The sequence below is a fragment of the Pristis pectinata genome, chromosome 11 (genome assembly GCF_009764475.1).
Source record: "Pristis pectinata isolate sPriPec2 chromosome 11, sPriPec2.1.pri, whole genome shotgun sequence".
NCBI lineage: Eukaryota > Metazoa > Chordata > Chondrichthyes > Rhinopristiformes > Pristidae > Pristis > Pristis pectinata.
Window position 1 is genome coordinate 35,608,731 of NC_067415.1, and position 18,267 is coordinate 35,626,997.

General features: G+C 37.4%; 2 protein-coding genes across 3 annotated transcripts in view; one reads left to right on the plus strand and one right to left on the minus strand.

Moving 5' to 3' along the window:
* The window catches only part of edar (ectodysplasin A receptor), a 69,587-nt gene extending 64,366 nt beyond the window's left edge, over nt 1-5,221 (plus strand). For both annotated transcript variants that reach the window (XM_052026203.1, XM_052026204.1), the window contains exons 10-12: nt 390-546; nt 2,797-2,857; nt 3,567-5,221. In XM_052026203.1, coding sequence (XP_051882163.1) covers nt 390-546; nt 2,797-2,857; nt 3,567-3,919 — 571 coding nt within the window. In that variant the 3' untranslated portion in view covers nt 3,920-5,221. The remainder of the gene's footprint in view (nt 1-389; nt 547-2,796; nt 2,858-3,566) is intronic.
* A 125-nt stretch (nt 5,222-5,346) lies between these two features.
* The window catches only part of LOC127575940 (coiled-coil domain-containing protein 138-like), a 41,448-nt gene continuing 28,527 nt past the window's right edge, over nt 5,347-18,267 (minus strand). The window contains exons 12-15 of the mRNA XM_052026202.1: nt 17,064-17,256; nt 13,789-13,965; nt 9,331-9,469; nt 5,347-8,435 (exon numbers count right to left, since the gene is read on the minus strand). Coding sequence (XP_051882162.1) covers nt 8,291-8,435; nt 9,331-9,469; nt 13,789-13,965; nt 17,064-17,256 — 654 coding nt within the window. The 3' untranslated portion in view covers nt 5,347-8,290. The remainder of the gene's footprint in view (nt 8,436-9,330; nt 9,470-13,788; nt 13,966-17,063; nt 17,257-18,267) is intronic.

Genomic DNA, 18,267 nt, shown 5'->3' on the forward strand with positions numbered 1-18,267 from the left:
TTTACAGAGAGTGCTCAACATGAGAGAGATTGAAAATTATGGGAGTGGAACCTATTTCTGATTTCCTTAGAAGCAAACTGATAAAATGAGTAAATGATAAGAAAAGTTCATTTGGCAAATTTAAACTTGGTCCTCTGGTGCAATAACTCATCATCACATTTGATTCTACTTTGAAGAATTCTGATATTTTAGTCTTGACTACACTACTTTTATTAGCACTTGGGTAAATATCAGGGCTGGTTAGATTCAGATAATTGTGTTTTAGTGTTTAACTTCTCCATGGAATTGCAGAATGACAAGATATTTTAGAGTAATAAATCTTAATGTAAATTAGTTTTTGCATGTAAATTCCTGATGTATTCATGTTGATGAGATGTTTTTATCCTCAGTGAAAATGATGCTTCCTCAGAAAATGAGCAACTTTTGAGTCGGAGTATGGATAGCGATGAAGAGGCTGCATTAGATAAGCGGGGGATGTCTGATTTATGCCTCCTGTCATTGGTTCCTTTAACTAGAGATAAATCAACAAACAACAAAGCAACTGGGGTAAGACTTTCAACTCAAATTAAAAAGTGATAGGTCTCTAAACTAGTGCATAATATTCTCAGATCCTAAGATTATAGCAGTCAGGCTACTGGTCTTACCTTAACTACACCCACTATCAGAAATAGCATTGATCCTGCTCCTGCTGATCCTAAAAAGGTGTGAGCTGGGTCTGATTCTGATCTTCAGTGCAGCTACCATGTTCTCCATGTGACTGCACAGGTTTCGTCTGGGTGTTCTGGTTTCCTCCCACGTTCCAAAGATGTACATATTAGTGGGTGAATTGACTATGTAACTCTCCCCTAGTTTAGGTGGGTGGTAGAAGAATCTGAGTGAGAGGGGGGAACTGTGTGTTTATGTGGGAAAAAAAGGGTTAAAAGTAAGGGAATGGAATTGACGGGATTGCCCTGCAAACAGGCATTTCTACCACTGTTGGTTTTCCTATTATTGTCACTTTAGCATTTCTTTTTGCACTACTGATTACACTACTACCTTTGCACCATTCTGTGGTTTTGTGTTCATCACTATTTATTGTTTTTATTATGCCATGTATACTGTTTACTCTGGGAGCTTCACACAAGCACCCTGATGTGCATGATGATAAACTAATCTGAATCTAACTTAGTTGGCTGTGTGGCTTTCTACATCCTGAGGAAATAAATGTGATTTGTGCACACAAATCCAACCCGACTTTTCAGCACTACAAGGCAGTCATTTGGACGAAGCAAAGAATTATGGCCACATCTGCTCTCCCAGGTAGATGTAAAAACTCCCAGCAATACAGGCAAAGTAGATAATTCCTCACATTCCTTGTAATAGCAATTCGATACAACTATGTGGCTTGCTCTACCAAAGAGGCCAACTACACTGTGGGATGAAAGAGACCGATGGCTCAGACTGGGTAAAGCAGCTGGCTTCCATTCCAGAGGTGTAATAAATAAAGTAGTTGCACGTTTATGGCAGCTTTAACAATTTAAAAAGAAGAAAAAAATTAACTTTAAATTGAATCAAAATTCTCAGACTGCCATCTGAACTCTCATTCTCCTAGATTATTGGATTAAAAACCCAGGCCTCTGATTACAAACCCACCAACACAAATACTAGGTTACCATACTGTTGCAATTCCATATTTTGTTTGTTGCCTGTTTGGCAGTTAATTATTGTCAGCTCTGTTCTATTAGTATATTGTTTAGTGATAAAGTCAGCTATATGTTTCTTGCCATATTGTCAATTTCAAGCAGTTCTGATGTTATCAGAAGTGTCGTCCTGCAGGTGGGAGTTACAAGTCAAAGAATTTTCTGCCAATTCAGGCAGATTTCAAATATCCTATGGTCAAAGAATTCAGTTTGACTGGTTATTTTTTCTTAAACATAAACTTTGCCCACATCCTGGGATCATGTGAACAGAATTTTATTATCACCTGTACCTATTTACTTGTATAAATGTTCATGGGGCCATCAACTTGATCTATTGCAGTTGTTACAGTAAAAGTTCTCCTGATATTCTGGGCAATGTCTATCAACTAAAGTCACAAAAACAAATCAATTACTCTATCTAATTTTGGTTTTTTTGACCTAATTAATTAGTCATTGTTTCACACTTTTGTAGTACAATAAGATGCTTTCCAAACGTAAGGCATTTTCTAAGAGTCTTAAAAATCAGAATATTTATGAAGGTGCACTAGTTAAAGATTCATTATTCATGTGTGTATAAACAGGAAGATGATATAACTTCAGAAATCTATTCACTGAGTAAAAAAGTTTTAATATAGAATTTTTAATAACTTCAAGGTACTATGCTCACCATACTCTGCATAAAGTAGTTTCATCTAAAAATAGCCAGTTTGTCAGTAATTAACTGTACGCAATGTTTTATAGCTCAAGTCTGTCTCAGCTTGAGAGTTTCTGATCATCTCCAACATATCATTCAATTTACCTCTTCCTCCAAGGATCTTCAAAACTTCCATTACAGTCTTTTGTCATGTAAAGAATACCATATATACATCTGGTTTCCTCCTTTGCACCACTGTCATACATTGTTAGTGTATATTCTACCCAAGATCACATATACAAAAGGAATGCAGATGTCACTAAATGCATTACAAACTCTGCAGGACAAACTTCATATTATATTGCTTTTTATTCATCTCTCAAGACTGATGGTAAATCTATACAGCGATCCACTCTCTCATTATGTGTTTTATTTTCCCCAAATGTGGATTCTTTCAATTGTAAATGGGCTTTATTTTTCCAGATGCAGTCACGGAGGGAAAAGATACTTGAATTATGCAAGAAAGTGTGCAGTTTCACAGAAGGTAATATCTGAAATATATTTGCAGAACTTTAAGGCAGAAATTATCTTGAATTTTGTAGACTTTTTTTTCAACTCAATGCTACCATATAATAGAATATTAAAGCACAGACTTTATTTCATTTAATTACCCCAAAAAAATCACTTAAAATGCAACACAGTTGAATCTTGTTAACATTAATTAAGAGAAACAGGTAATCATAACCTCTGATATCACAATGTACAGATATATGCTATTTTAAATGCTCCATATTTGCAATTTGTTTTATTTTATCATTCAGGGATTTACGATAACAGAAAAAAATAGCATTTCATTTTCTCATTAAATTTGTGGCACTTTATATTATGTAAATTCACAGTCAATATTGTGGATGCTTCATTGGTCATCCAATGCAAATTTTGCTAGATCCTTGTTGAGAAGTGCAAACTCGTTGGTCCTCGTTACAATTAAGAACATTTCTTGGGTGCAGTATGTAGGGAATTTATTCCTGAAAACCTCACACAAAACATAAGTACATAAGAATTTTGCTATTTAATTTTGTGGAACATTAGATAACTTTAGATGGTCTGACACATTATTACTAATCTAAAAGATACCAGAAGACGGTGGTTTCAGATGGAGCAGCAGATGATGGAACATTACTGTACATCTTAGTTTTGGAAGTTTTCCAGTAGGTTATTTTGGTTTGAATTATTTTAATTTATATTTACAGGACTCAGCCCTACAGAACTGCCATTTGACTGCCTTGAGAAAACCAGCAGAATGTTGAGTTCTACCTATAGTACAGATAAAGCTATTGTAAAGACATGGCGCCATCTGGCAGAGAGCTTTGGACTGAAAAGGGATGAAATAGGTGGAATGACAGATGGAATGCAACTCTTTGATCGTATAAGCACAGCAGGTTACAGCATCCCCGATCTGTTGACAAGACTTGTGCATATTGAAAGGATGGATGCTGTGGAAGCCTTGTGTGTGGATGTTCTAGAGTATACACAAGGTAGACCCAATCACCAATCCTGCTATCTCACCCAAATGTCCAAATTTTGTAGACAGTGGCATAAATAACATGAAATATTATGTGTAAACCAAAAATACATCATTTGTTACATTCTACCAGGAGTCCTAGGACCAGCAAAACAAAATTCTACACAAAGTTTTCTATTTAAATTTAATTCTTATTCAGGAGCCTGACTTATGTTCTTGCTGATGGTGTTCTCATGAGACATCTCATTAGGGAATTAATTTTAGGTCAAATGCAATTTGAAAACAATGCTGTAGAGTATCAAAAAGTACAGATTCAATTGTTCTTTTTATAGTGCACCAAATGAAAGGAAAATTAAGTGAAACCATGAAATGCCAAAAGAAGAATGGAAATGACACTTAGCTAAATTGCTCCAAAAACATCATCTTCAATGATCTGTTAACCATGACTTTCTTTCTAATGATATTTCCCTGCCAGTAAAGCGGAAGCTGATGCAATGTTGGGAAAGGACTAAATAATAAGACTTGATCCAGGACTTCCTGATTATAGCAATATGGTCAACTTGTGAAACAGCTGTTGGAATCATACTTATTTATTTACATCTACCCTTCTGAAGTTTTCTAAATTACTTTAAAATTCAGTTTGTGTTAATGATTACCAAAATATTACATTAAGTTTTCTTTAGCATAATATTGACAATGAAAATCTCAATTAAAATGGCATAAATTCCATCTCTGATGTGAGATTACTAAATACAATTTGCTAAGTGTTATTACCCTTGTACATGTAAATAAATTGTTACCTTACATCACTGCGAGGAAAGCCCTTAGGAATATGCTGTTTAATAATACTTTGCATTACCCTTTATTAAAATATCTTAAATATTTAGCAGTACATTGCTGTAATACAATTTTATATTTGTATTGACCAAATCCAACAAGCTGGCATCAGGGTGAAAGCACTAACCTATAATGCAACTTTATGATAAACATTTAATAATGTAGATTTTCATGCAGTATCAACATATTAAGACCTTGTTTAAAATCGTTAGATCCACTATTGTTAACTCTTGGTGGACCACACAGTCTGAAATATTATGACACACCCCACTAACTGAACCGTTAGCAGAGAAAATTTTAATTAAAAATGAGTATGACAAACCCATAAATCTTGGTTAATTTTAAAGCCAAAACATTTAGACAATTATAAGGCTATTTTTAAAATAAATAGAAGACTTAACTAATCTAGTATTAAAGATAAATATATATATATTTAAGAACATGATGGCAATTTCTATTGTTTTTGTTTTGGTCATTAAGATTCAATCAGATATTTTCCCCCTACTTATCACCAATTGCTTTTTGAAATTGGAAAAAAAACACAAGCTTTGAAAAGCTGCTGTGCTGGTCTCCAATAAACCATGTAAACAGGTATTCTCAAGAGTGGTTTCATGTTTATCTAGAAATAAACTATGTATAATTTATTCACAATTTGTACCATGAAACAAAAATTACAATGCAAATTCAATTTATTGACTGTTTATGATCCAAACTGACATAGCCAATAAAATCCATGCAATGACATGGTGCACAAAAATGCTAATGTCAATGAAGTTCTTATAATGGTAGTAATGTTATTTTTTAAAAATAAACTCTCTCAATGTTCAAAATGTACTTTAGTTACAGCACAGCATAGGAAGATTCTTGTAGTGATCAAGAGATTTGAAAATAATGGCTGAGCCTTAATATCCTTCCCAGTGATGATTGCCTAGTATTCTTGGCTTCAGGTCAATGTGAGGATATTAGCAAAAATAGATTTGTTGATGCTTCAGAATGTGAACCTGCATCAGGTCTTTCAGTAGAGAGCCGGTATAAAGAGGAGAGGGAGGGGTGAGACAGGGATCTGTTGGGTGGTAGGTGGACTGAGGAGGGGTGAAGGATGATGGGCAGATGAAGCCAAGTGAGGGAGAGGGAGGAGTGTAGTTGGGAGACAGGCAGGTGGAAGCAGACAAGGACAAAAGGCAAATGGAGCCAGGTGGAGGTGTCTAAAGACTGGACATCCATAATGAAGATGGGGTGGCAGGGGCCAGTGAATCTGAAGAAATAGTTAAAACTAGTTTTTAGTCCAACAGCTAATTGACTAACCTATATTTAAAATACTGTGACAAGTTCTGAGCAGTACCTTTCTTCAAAAGACAGTGATCTACAGGTACTGTACAAACTGCCAATGGCAAAGATGATTCCAAAATTCAGTGCTTTAACTTAAGAAGAAAGGAACTGAATATCTAGTCATGAAGGATTGACTTGCACTATCCATCTACCTCTGTACAGTTACCAAGCTCCTTGTTACTGAGTCTTTGTTATTCATGAGGGATAGGGGCACAGACTTCCTACATATAACAAATAAAATGTGGATACCATTAAGGCTGAAGGCAATGACCCCTGTGTAGTATAACAACTTCTATGCAAGTAAGTTTCAGTTTGTCAAATCAAGCCAAACATACTAGCATTTCAAATGCCAGCTCTGACCACATGCCCCACTCACTTTCTGGACCTCAGCTCCAGCCCACAATCTTGCAAGTAGGAGGTATACATTCTAGACTTCTGGTGCTTCGGAAAAAAATATGAAGTGACACCTAGGCCAACCTCATGAGTACGCAAATCCATGGATAATAAGTCACTGGATAATTAAGACAGAGTGTAGAGTTAAACACTCAGTTGTTTGATTCAGCAGCCACACAAACATTGATAAGCACCCTAATGATGAAGGTGGCCTTACTATTACATTCACAGAAACCTTCAATAAAATATAGCCCTGTAGATTGTTTTACAAAACCCATACAAGTATTGCTCTGATTTCATCTTTTGCTCCTAATCTTGTTAAATTCTAAGCAATGTTTTGGTACAGTAGTTTAGAGTAGCCCAACACAAATAGGATTTTATTTTCCACAATATTGGAGTTATTTGGTTAACTATTAGCTTGTGGTAGATATAAGTGAAGACAAGTAAAATTCTAATAATCCAGTATCTGACTGTTTGGACATACTCACGAGATATATGGCCAGATCCGGGATCACGATTGGGAATACCAGGGTCAGGAACAGGAGTTGGTTTGTGGCTGGAGCTGGGGTCTGGAATGCATGTGGGTGTGTGGATGAAAGTGGGCCCAGAGTGTGGACACGCTGAAACTTACTTACAAATTGGACATCACTGGGTTCACTGGAAAAATGATTCCATAACAGTGTAACTTATAGAAACAGAATGAAGTTGCTCACATTACCCCAACATGGGGTTCATATGAGTAACATTACCCCAAGTATTGGGGTAATACAAGTGATATCCAACTGTTCAGAAAATCTGCAAATCCAGCACAACCAAAGTCAGCAGTACAATGGATTGGAGTAGTCAGGGCCACTTGATGGGTAGAGGGATTGGGGGAAGTAAGCTGCTGGGGACTTGCCCTGGGTAGGAGTAGTAATGACAGTGGTGGTCTGGGGCCTTGTGGAGCATGTAAAAGAATAGGTGGTTAGTAGTCCATGCACGAGATCAATGTATGGGGTGTGGGTGCAAGCTTGGGGGGGGGGGGGGGGGGAGGGTGTTCCTAGTGGTTGGGGATGGACTGGGGTGGAAGGGAGAGGTTTGTCCACAGACACTCAGCCAAATACCTACCTGAAAGAAAATCTATAAGGTATTGGACTGAGTTCCCAGCAAAGGCCTGAGACCTGATCAGGTAAGGACACAAAACAGGCTTCTCAGGTGCTTTCAAAGTCTGCTTTTGCATGAGTGGCCCATGGACTGTGTGAGCCATGCAAATACGAGTGACAATTAAGTATGCCATCAAGGCATGCACTAGCTGTCTCTCTGCATGTGCAGGCTCTTTAGCATGTTAGCATGTGGAGACATACTGATGACCTGAAATAAAAAGTGAATTTTGTGCAAGGCCGCTGTATTCAATTTTGTTCTATTTTTCTTTTAAATTGGATTGCATGAAGAACAAAAGCATGGTGCTATATCCTTTTTGGTGGTATTTGTTAAGGGAGAGGCATTTGAAAATATGCAGAAAGAGTGAACTGACAGAAAGTACTAACGTCCCATTAAAAAGATTGCAACTTCTCTCAATTTTCTACAGGGTGTCAGTCCTGATGAGAAGCAGAGCCACAATCTTCTAAATAAGAGATTATGAATATTAACAACCTTTTTATAGGAACTCTGTCTCAATTCCTTAGAGGTAAAAATCTCAATTACATGGAAGTAAGTATTTTGTCCCCCCAATTTATTTGGGTTTCATTAAAAATATGCACACAAACATATTCTGTTAAAATATGACACATTACTATATCTCAAGTAAACAGAAAGCTTACCAGTGATGATAACAGTACAAATAATAGTACCGAGTTTCTTAGTCTATATGGTTTGATGTTCACTGATCTGAATGGCTGTTGCCCAGACTGCTGGCTATGCAGTGCCTTTAGTTATGCCCAGGTTAAACAAAATAGACTGAAGATTTTGAGTCAGAAATGCGTGCTCTGGATCCATTGTCCTGTGCAACTCTTGAACCAGGATGTGGATTGCAAACAGTTCAAATAATTTCTTATTATTCCTGTAAAGAAAAAGCAAACATTTAAGTTAGTTTCTCTGTTCACCCATATTACACTTTATTGCTGAGAGTTTAGATAACTTAAATTGAACTTTAAGGTAAGGTGTTCAATATTCTCATGAGTGGTCAAGGACACTGAATATGCATCTTCTAATTAAATATCCAACTAACTGCACAAATAATTTCCAGAGACCATCCTTTGCATCACCATTATTCACCTACCTGTAATCTCTCTCAGGCAGGGCTCATGCTTAATATACACACACTCCTCTGCTCCCATATTCAAGGCATTAAACTCCAGGGTTATCCACTCCCACTGCCCAACATCTGAAAACTTTGACACTTTGTCTCTCTCACATTGTCCAATACTTCACATTCACAAAGCAGCTTAATTTGAAAAGTGTCTAACAGCAGCTGTTCCAACCGTAAGATATCTCTGTAGAGGTGTGATCTAGCTGTAAGCAGAGCAAAATAGCTTTAACAAGTGCTCACCACTCATGAAATCAATTTCCTGCTGTTCCATCCAGCCAGTTAGCACAGACTGGACACTGCAATGCTGGAAGTGAGCAAGCAGCATTAAGCATTATCTACATTCCTTTCAATATGCACATATTAAGTTTGCATGGAAATTCTCTTTCAGGGCTAGCAAATTTAGTGCACAATGTACCTAAATATTTCAACATAGTGTATGTAGGCATGTATGTGAGGGAGGACCTCCAAGATAAAATCCACCTTCCAGGATATAATTTTAATAGTGCCAGGGAATCAGAAATATGGCAACTACAATTATGAACAAAATCCATCTAAAATAATAGCTAAAATTACATATTAAAATTTGAAACTATACTTGTACAACATCGACATTTCAGTTACTTCAGCGTGATACAACTTTTCATACTTTATTTTAGAAAGTTTCTGTAGGATGATGCTGAGTTTCTCTAGTATTTGTATCTCCAGTTTAGAGCTTTTCAGGAGCATGGAACAAGTACGAAACCAAGACTCATTGCTGCATGCCTCGAGGAAATTCTGTAAATATCCTGCACAAAAATAGGAACAAAACATGGCACACAGTAACATGGCATGCTTATTTCATTCTACACTTTTAGAAAGCAATAATTCTGAACTTTACAAGATATGCAGATTTTCTACTGTGTAACTCTGCAAAATGTTTTGTACTTTGCACCTTTTATAAAGTTGATCATTTAACACAAAGCAAAATGTTATTCTATTTAATGATACAGTAAATAATTGAGTTAATGTGAATTGGATGCAAAGAACAACAGTAATACATTCAAATTCACTAATGATGAAGTTGGGTGGCAATGCCAGTTGTGTGGAGGATGCATAAAGGCTACAACAGGTTATATATGGGCTAAGTGAATTGGCAAGGATATGGCAGATGGAATATGGAAAAATGTGAGCAATCCACTTTGAAAAGAAATAGAAAAGCAAATGGTCTCTAAAATGATCAAAGATTAGAAACAGTTGGTCTCCAGAAGGTCTGGTATGTCCTTGTATATGAAGATCTAGAAAATTAATATGAATGTACAGAGTGGCAGGGAGATTATATACTAGAGTGGTAGGGGGATGGGAACCACAGCAGCACAGCAACAGGTCATAGGGTTGAGGGCAAGAAAGATAGTATGACAAGGAAGACTGAAAGGAAAGACAGCAAGGGACAGGCTAATAACTATGGTGGGACTGATGGGCTGAAATGTGTTTATTTCAACACTAGGACTATTAAGGGTAAGGAGGATGAACTTAGAGCCTGGATCAGCACATGGAATTATGATGTTGTTGCCATTACAGAGACCGAGTTGCGTGAGGGACAGGACTGGCAGCTCAACATTCCTGGGTTTCATTGTTTTAGATGTTATAGAGAGAGGGGTAAAAAGAGGTGGAGGGTTGCACTACTGATAAGGGAGAATTTCACAGCAGCACTCAGAGGGCTCATACAGAGGCAATTTGGGTGGAGCTCAAAAAATAAGAAAGGTGCAATTACACTGATGGGATTATGCCCCCGAATAGCCACTAAGAGGTGAGGAACAGATATGTAGACAGATTATGGAAAGGTACAGAAACAACAGGATTGTCATTGTGGGGGACTTTAACTTCCCCAGTATTGACTGGAACTTTCTCAATACAAGAAGCTTAGATGGGGTAGAATTTCTTCAGTGCATCCAATAGGGGTTCTCGAAACAGTATGTGGAGAGTCCAACTAGAGGAGAAAACATATTGGACCTGGTTGTGAGAAATGAGCCAGGTCAGGTGACAGACCAGATAGTGGGTGAACACTTTGGGAATAGTGACCACAACTCATTAAGTTTTAAGATAATGGAGAGGGTGCTTAGGGATAGGATTTATACGCACTTGGAAAGGAGTGGTCTGCTTAGGGAGAGTTAGCATGGCTTTGTGCGGGGCAGGTCATGCCTTACAACTTGATTGTTTCTTTTTGAGCAGGTGACAAAAGGTGCTTGAGGAGGATAAGGTAGTGGATGTTATCTACATGGACTTTAGTAAGGCATTTGATAAGGTCCCTCATGGTAGGTTGATTTAGAAGATAAAGATGCATGGGATCCAGAGTGAATTACAAGTTTGCATTTGGAACTAGCTTGCCCATAGAAGACAGAGTAGGGGTGGAAGGCTGTTATTCTGGCTGGGGGTCTGTGACCAGTGGTGTTCTGCAAGGATCGGTACTGGGACCTCTTGTTTGTGGATATAGATCAATGACTTAGATGAAAATGTAGATGGGTGCATTAGCAAGTTTCCAGATGACACCGAGATTGGTGGAGTTGTGGACAGTATAAAAGGACTATCAAAGAATACAGCGGGATATAGATCAGTTACAGATATGGGCAAAGAAGTGGCAGATGGAGTTTAATCTGGGCAAGTGTGAGGCGTTGCAGTTTGGGAGGTCAAATAAAAGGAGAAAGTATACAGTTAATGGTTGGCCCCTTAATCGCATTGAAGTACAGAGGGATCTTGGGGTCCAAGACCATAGTTCACTGAAAGTGGCTACGCAAGTGCATAAGGTGATAAAGGCAGCATATGGAATGCTTGCCTTCATTGGTAGGAGTGTTGAGTATGAGTAAGGATGCATCCATCCATCTCTTTACCTTGCTAAGTGTCCCCTCATTGAACGCTTGGATTTCTGGGATGGGGGGCTCTGTTCGATGAACAAAGTTTAGAAAAACGAGCAGTGATCTCATTGATATGTATAAAGTTCCTACAGGCTTGAAAGGGCAAATGCAGAGATAATGTTTCTCCTGACCAGGTGTCTATAACCAGTGGTCAGAGTCTCAAAGTAAGGGGTCAGCCATGATCGCCGTCAAAGACAGAGCAGACATGATGAGCTGAATGCCTACAGTGCTATCACTTGTGTTTTTCTGTTGTTTATTCATACCACATTAAATAGGGATTCAAAATAATATTTTCAAAACTCTAAAATTATGATTTAATGGAAGGAAACAGGTTCCGCAGCATGCTTTTTTCTTACGAGAATTCTAGTACAAATAATATAAAACAATTTGGAACAGCAATCAACTTTACTAAAGCTGAACAGCTCAGTGAGTAAGTGTACTTAACCAAGGGAGTCCTGAATTTTATACTTGATTAGGATCAGGTATAGTGGCAGTTGTGTCTACAATCTCCTCGAAGTATCATATTTCCAAGGTGTGCGCCATATATAAACATATGTTGCAAAAATATAGCCAAGTTCAGCATCAATCCTGACATTAATGTTAGCTCCTGCATACTATGTTGCCGAGTCTGCTAATAGATGAGTACTGGAATGGAAAAAGTTAGACTTGACTTTTGACACCCAACTGATCACTGGAACTCTCAAGTAAGCTCTAACACCTTGGCTACTTGCACCATCACATATCAACCCAACACGCTTAAAACAGCAACCCTAAGAGAAGTCCAACCATTTAAGAAAAACATTCACCAAGACCTCAACATTGCCCTTCACCATCATCTAAAGTCCCACAAATCCTTCTAGATTCACACTAAATCTTGTTAAAATTAACAATATGGTGTCAATCCTTGTAAAGCCCAAAAAACAAACAGTACATGGTGAGTGCCAATTCAACATATTGCATTAGATTTAATGCAGAAATTCCCTGGCATTTATCTCACAACACGCTTGATGACTCCCAACCATATCTGTGCAAGTCTTTGATCATACACAGTGCACAAACTGTAAATTAAATATTCTCCAGAATATGACAACATTCACACAGCCATGCCAGATTTTAACTCCTAAACCAGAACTTCAGTGCTGTTACTAAGGCCACCATGACAACTACGACTCCCTACCATATGTCCCTTACCCAATTATGTGTCAATACTTTAACATAAAATGTTAATTCAATTTCTCTTTCCAAAGATGCAGCCTGACCTGCTGAGTGTTTCCAGGATTTTCTATTTTTATTTCAGATTTCCAGTATCAGCAGTTTGATTTTCAACTACTATTCAATTCACTGCCACTTCTAGAAATGTTAACCATGAAGAAGCTTAACTTCTCTATTTGATGTGATTTGCATTCATCTCATATCTTTTGTTTACCCTGAGTTTACCTTCTAGTCTTCGATAAGGTGATGAACAAAACTTGTATCCACAACCACGTCCTTCCTCAGCAAATGTCTATGGGTCCAATTCATCTTACATGGAACCCAAATGAAATTCCATCCTTCTCAATTCAGATCCATCCAAGATCAGATACGTTCAAACCATCCAGCAAAGAATTTTCAACCCTCAAACCGTTTCTCTTTAACAGATGCTGCTGAGTGTTTCCAGCATTTCCTGCTTATAGTATACGTATTCTATACTTGCAATCTACACATCAAAGCTGCAACTGTCCCCTTAATCACATTGACTTTAAATTGGTAGTAAAAAAATTACATGGTACTCTATCAAAGGTATTTGGCTAACCAGCTAGAATTGAATAATGGTTTTCTCTTAATCATATTCAAATCTAAATTTAGTTCATGAACACATTATGTAAACTTTACTGATTAATAAAGCATCAAATTTAAAAAATTAACATTTTGAACTCCTAATTTCACGCTTAAGAATTAGACAATAGGATCACGGACACATGCACATGGACAATATTTACTACAAGAACTTACTAATTCCAGATATTTTAAAAGGTTATTTAAAAAGAATGTGTTTTATATACCAAATTATGCCACATTTCCATATTCATGTATCACTAAAACAAAATCCTGGATACTTTGCACTTTAGGTAAAATTCAGCCAAAAAAAATTTCAGCTGAAACTCATTCACTGTTAATTAATGGATTAATGTTCAGATTCTTTTATCCGTGAAGTTCTAATGTACAAAGATACTTACTTGATTCCATTGTCATTTGCAGAATAATGTCAACAGCACTGCACAGTAGATTTTTACTTGAGGGTTTCAGGTAACATAGAATAACCTGCAGAGCCTGATACTCCAAGAATAAAGCCTTGCCTTCATCTGTGTTCAGGTCAGCAAGAAGGATGTCGAAAACTTGAGCCAAATAATCCACTGTTAATGAGAAGCCAATGAGATAAAAGTCTTAGTATCACGTTCATTGTAAGAAATAAAGACAAGCAAAACAATATACCAAAAGTTCCTTAGTTTGGCCCAGTTTGTAGCATTTTCACCTCTGAATTACGAGTTCACCTACAAGGTGGCACAAAAGATGGAGTTGGTTCTCCTTGGAGCCACTAAAATTGAGAGGCAATCTAACAAATGTTTAGAAGATCATGACATGTTTAAGCTGGGATAAAGAGAAAGATGCCATCGACTTTAATGGTTGGTTGAAGGACATAGGGTTGCAGAGTTAACGTGATGGGCAAAATATTCACAGAAATGGATTTGTTTTTTTTTGTTAATAGAGAAGTTATGATCTAGAACTCACTACTAGCAGGAGTGATCGAAACAGAATCAGAAAAAATTAGGATCACACGAGAGAAATGGATCAGCATTCGAGGGAAAATAACTTGCATGTCTGCAAGGAAATAGGATTAGCTGGAACGTTGTACATGGAGCCAGTGTAGACTCGTTGAACCAAGTGATCTCCTCCTATGCTTTAATGATGTTATGATTCCAAACAAGTTTTTCTCCAATCTCTTCATAACTCTAGTTTACAAAATGTTCAGATTCAGTTTCAGAAATAACAAACTGCATCAAAGGTTATATGCAGGAGTATTCCAAATGTCTACTGTCTTCTTCATGTAGAAGTGTTTTCTAAATGGAATCCTGAAAAGTCTGATTAAATTTTTTTTAAAACATTGTCAAGTTCTAAATTCCTTGGCCACTGAAAATAGCTTCTTTCCATCTACTCTTTGTTCCTACTTCCCTCTTAAGCTTCCAAATTAATTGTCTCCTGCTACTTAGCTGATTTTCCAGCCATGTTAATAAATTGCCTTCAATCCCATCAGCTTCAACTTTGGCTAATAGTCTCATGTGAGGGTCAGTACAATTCCTTCTGGAAATCCATAAAAGAACATTAATAGGCAAGGGAACATCCACGACTTTAATGACCTCTTCAAAACAAAAAGTCATTTAGGTTATTAGGGATGTAAAAGTTCATGCTTGATCAAACTCAATTTTCAAGGTGTTTAGTCACACTATCCGCAATAGTACTCTCTCACAATTTCCCATCATTATGTGCGAGGTCATCACCTCTCTATGATTGTATCTCATGCTCCCCTTAAGATTTTCTATAAAATATGCACAAAATCTATCAATCTCTGTCTTGCATATACTGGGTGACTGAGCCTCCACACTTCTGTTGGATAATGAATTCCAAAGATTCACAGCCCTCAGGGTGAATAAGTTTCTTATCATCTCAGTCCCAAAACGCCTACCCGTCTGATACTGTCTAGTGCTAGACATCGCAGCCAGGACAAACCTCATTCCTGCATCAACCCTGTCAAGACCTGCAGGAATTTTGTATGTTTCAGGGTGATGACCTCATTCATAACTCTAGAATGCAGGCCCAGTCTGTTGAATTTCCACATAGGACAAAAATGCATTCCAGAAATCAAATAGTAAGTCGCTGCAAGTATATCCTTTTTTAGGTAAGGAGTCCAGGTAGTTTGAGGTATTTAATTAACTTAAGTGAGCTATATTTATGCAGGTAATTATAATGTTGAAGATGGGAATGCAGATAGATAAAGCCATTAAATAAAAGGCCTACAACATTTTGGGTTCATTAATGGATGCAGAGGACAAGAATAAAGACATCAAACCACTGTAAAATGTTTGTTCAGCCACTTTTGTATATCCCATTGAATAAAAAAAACATTATAGCCTTGAAGTAAATCTGATGTACATTTATCAGGATAGAGCAGTGGATTTAAAAATTATCAAATGTTTTATTATTGTAAATGCAAAAAGACTGTGGCCTAGAAATTATCCCATATCAGGAATGGAACATTATGCCAACATTGCATGGTGGTTTTATGTGAGGGTCTGTTAGTGCAAAATCCAAGGGGCCATGCACAACTGGCATTGTGCAATGAATATTCACATTCCTTTCAGGAGGTTAGAGGTTGGGGAGTGGCAATGAACAGAAGTCAAAGGGCAATAGGTGGAGAATGAATCAAAGTGAAACCTCAAGGGTTGAGTCATGGCATCAGATGAGATGGAAGTGGGGGGGGGGGGGGGGGGGGGTGCGCTGTAATTGGTTGCAAGGTGGGAGAGTCAGGGTCTAAATTGTGCCAGGATCTGGTGGCAATCTTGAGGGCCACAGCAAAGGGCAGCAGCAAGTACATAAGTACTTAGAGGACTGATCTATAGTGGGTGCTAAACATCAAACACTAACATTGGACCTGCTCAGGCAGGCTCCCATTAAGTTTTGATGAAGCTGGCCACACATTTTGACGTGAAAGCCTCCTTCTGATCCATGATTGTGATCCAGTGATGTCCAGAGGTCACATACACCAATTTAGTTTCATGGAAGTGGCATCCGAAACATGCTTGCATGTGATTGCATATGTTCAGGCACCTCAAGGCGTTAGTGCATCATACACACAGATGCTCCAACACAATTATACAAACTTTGTGAATAGTGCAAATAACCCCCAATCATTTTCAATGAATGGTGCACAAAACTTTGCACTATGCAATAGAATTCCTATTCCTTTGGTGGGATGGGGGAAGGGTTGGTCAGAAAGATGTTTTAAAATTATTACTGAGGAAAGAGGCTGGGAAAAATATAGATATACAGCATGTTGTTGACATCATTAAGCTTGGGATTAGTTTTGCAGAAACCAATAAACCTTTAAGAAAAAATTCTTCTTGAAACAGAGGGAATAAGCTAGCTTATGGGGGAGAAGATGAGTGTAGTGATTAGTATTGACTTGGTCAAGCAAAGCTCTAGCACAGAAGGAATGCAGTTTAGTCCTCTTTTAAAGTATAAACATTTAGGGCACTGTGAAAATCTTTTCTAACATTTTCTAAATATTTCACTTAGGCTATTATCAAGTCTTGCGTGCAGAAAATAAGCGAGACCCCAAGCTTCCCAGATTAGTCTCTGGAGTAAGAATCTTCCAATTCCACCTGAAACAAGGCCAGATCTGTGCTGTTTTGTAGGTCTCTTACCTGGTTATAAAATTAAATGAATATCTCCTCACCTTGTGTTATTGTTTTGAGGATACTAAGAGCTGATAAAAATCGAACATTAAGATTAGAGCTCCTGAAGAAAGCAGATGCTTTTGGTTTGGCTTCTGCAACAGACTCTGAAGGGCTATCCTGCACTGTTCGGCTCATAGTTCCTTGGAACAGTTCTTCTCCTAGTCGCCGCATGGTTGAAGTAATCACAGTCTGCTAATGTTCAAATTATTACATTTCACTGTTACAAACATGAAATATTCAACAATCCATTATCAGTAACTAAATTTTTACCAACTTTTTAAAATTGTAATAAGCAAATTAAAGGGTGTTCAAGAAGGTGTTTTAGAAGGCTTTGTAGAGGTACAGTATAGAACTATTAGAATAATTCCAGGAACGAGGGACTTTAGTTACATGGACGGACTGGAATAAAGGAGGTTGAAATGTGAACTGATACAGATATTAAAAACCATGAAGTGTCCAGCCAGAGTAGATAAACTATGCTCAATGGCAGAAGGACAAAGAACAGAAGAACATAATACAAAAACGATTTGCAAAAGAGGCTGGGGTCTGGAATTGGAGATTGCAGTGGAGACAGATTTAATTGTGGTGTTCAAATTGGAGCTAGATAAATACTTGAAAGAATTAGCAGGGCTTTGGGAAGAAGGCAAGGGAATGGGTCTAACTGGATTGGTCTTGCATGAAGCCAGTAAGGACTTAATGGACCAAATGGCTCTATGATTTATTAAATAATAAATGACACAGCAATACCTATTAAGTGTTCAACCACAACTACTTTCAATTAGCAAACACTTTTGTAACATCAGAACAAAAGCAGTTCATTTGTATTACAAATATATATTTGTTCTAATGGTTTGTAATATAATTCATATTCTAAAATTCCTCAACAGTTCCAAGCCTCTTCCTTACTTAAAAAGTAACAAATCAGTGAATAGCATTAACAATAATGGATATTAATAAAATTTGTTTTTTTGGATTAGCCATGAAGACTAGATGCAAAGAAAATTTCTACTTTTGAAATGGATTATTTTCTCCCCTCAAGATTCCTCACTAATTACAGTTCAATCCATATCTCAGCCTTCTGATAAATAGATTATGCTTGGACATGGTTATGTTAGCAATGAGTACAGACAGGTTGTGTAACTCCATCTTTCCTCAACCTATATCCACTTGAATGAACAGTAAATAAGAACACATCCGGTTTAC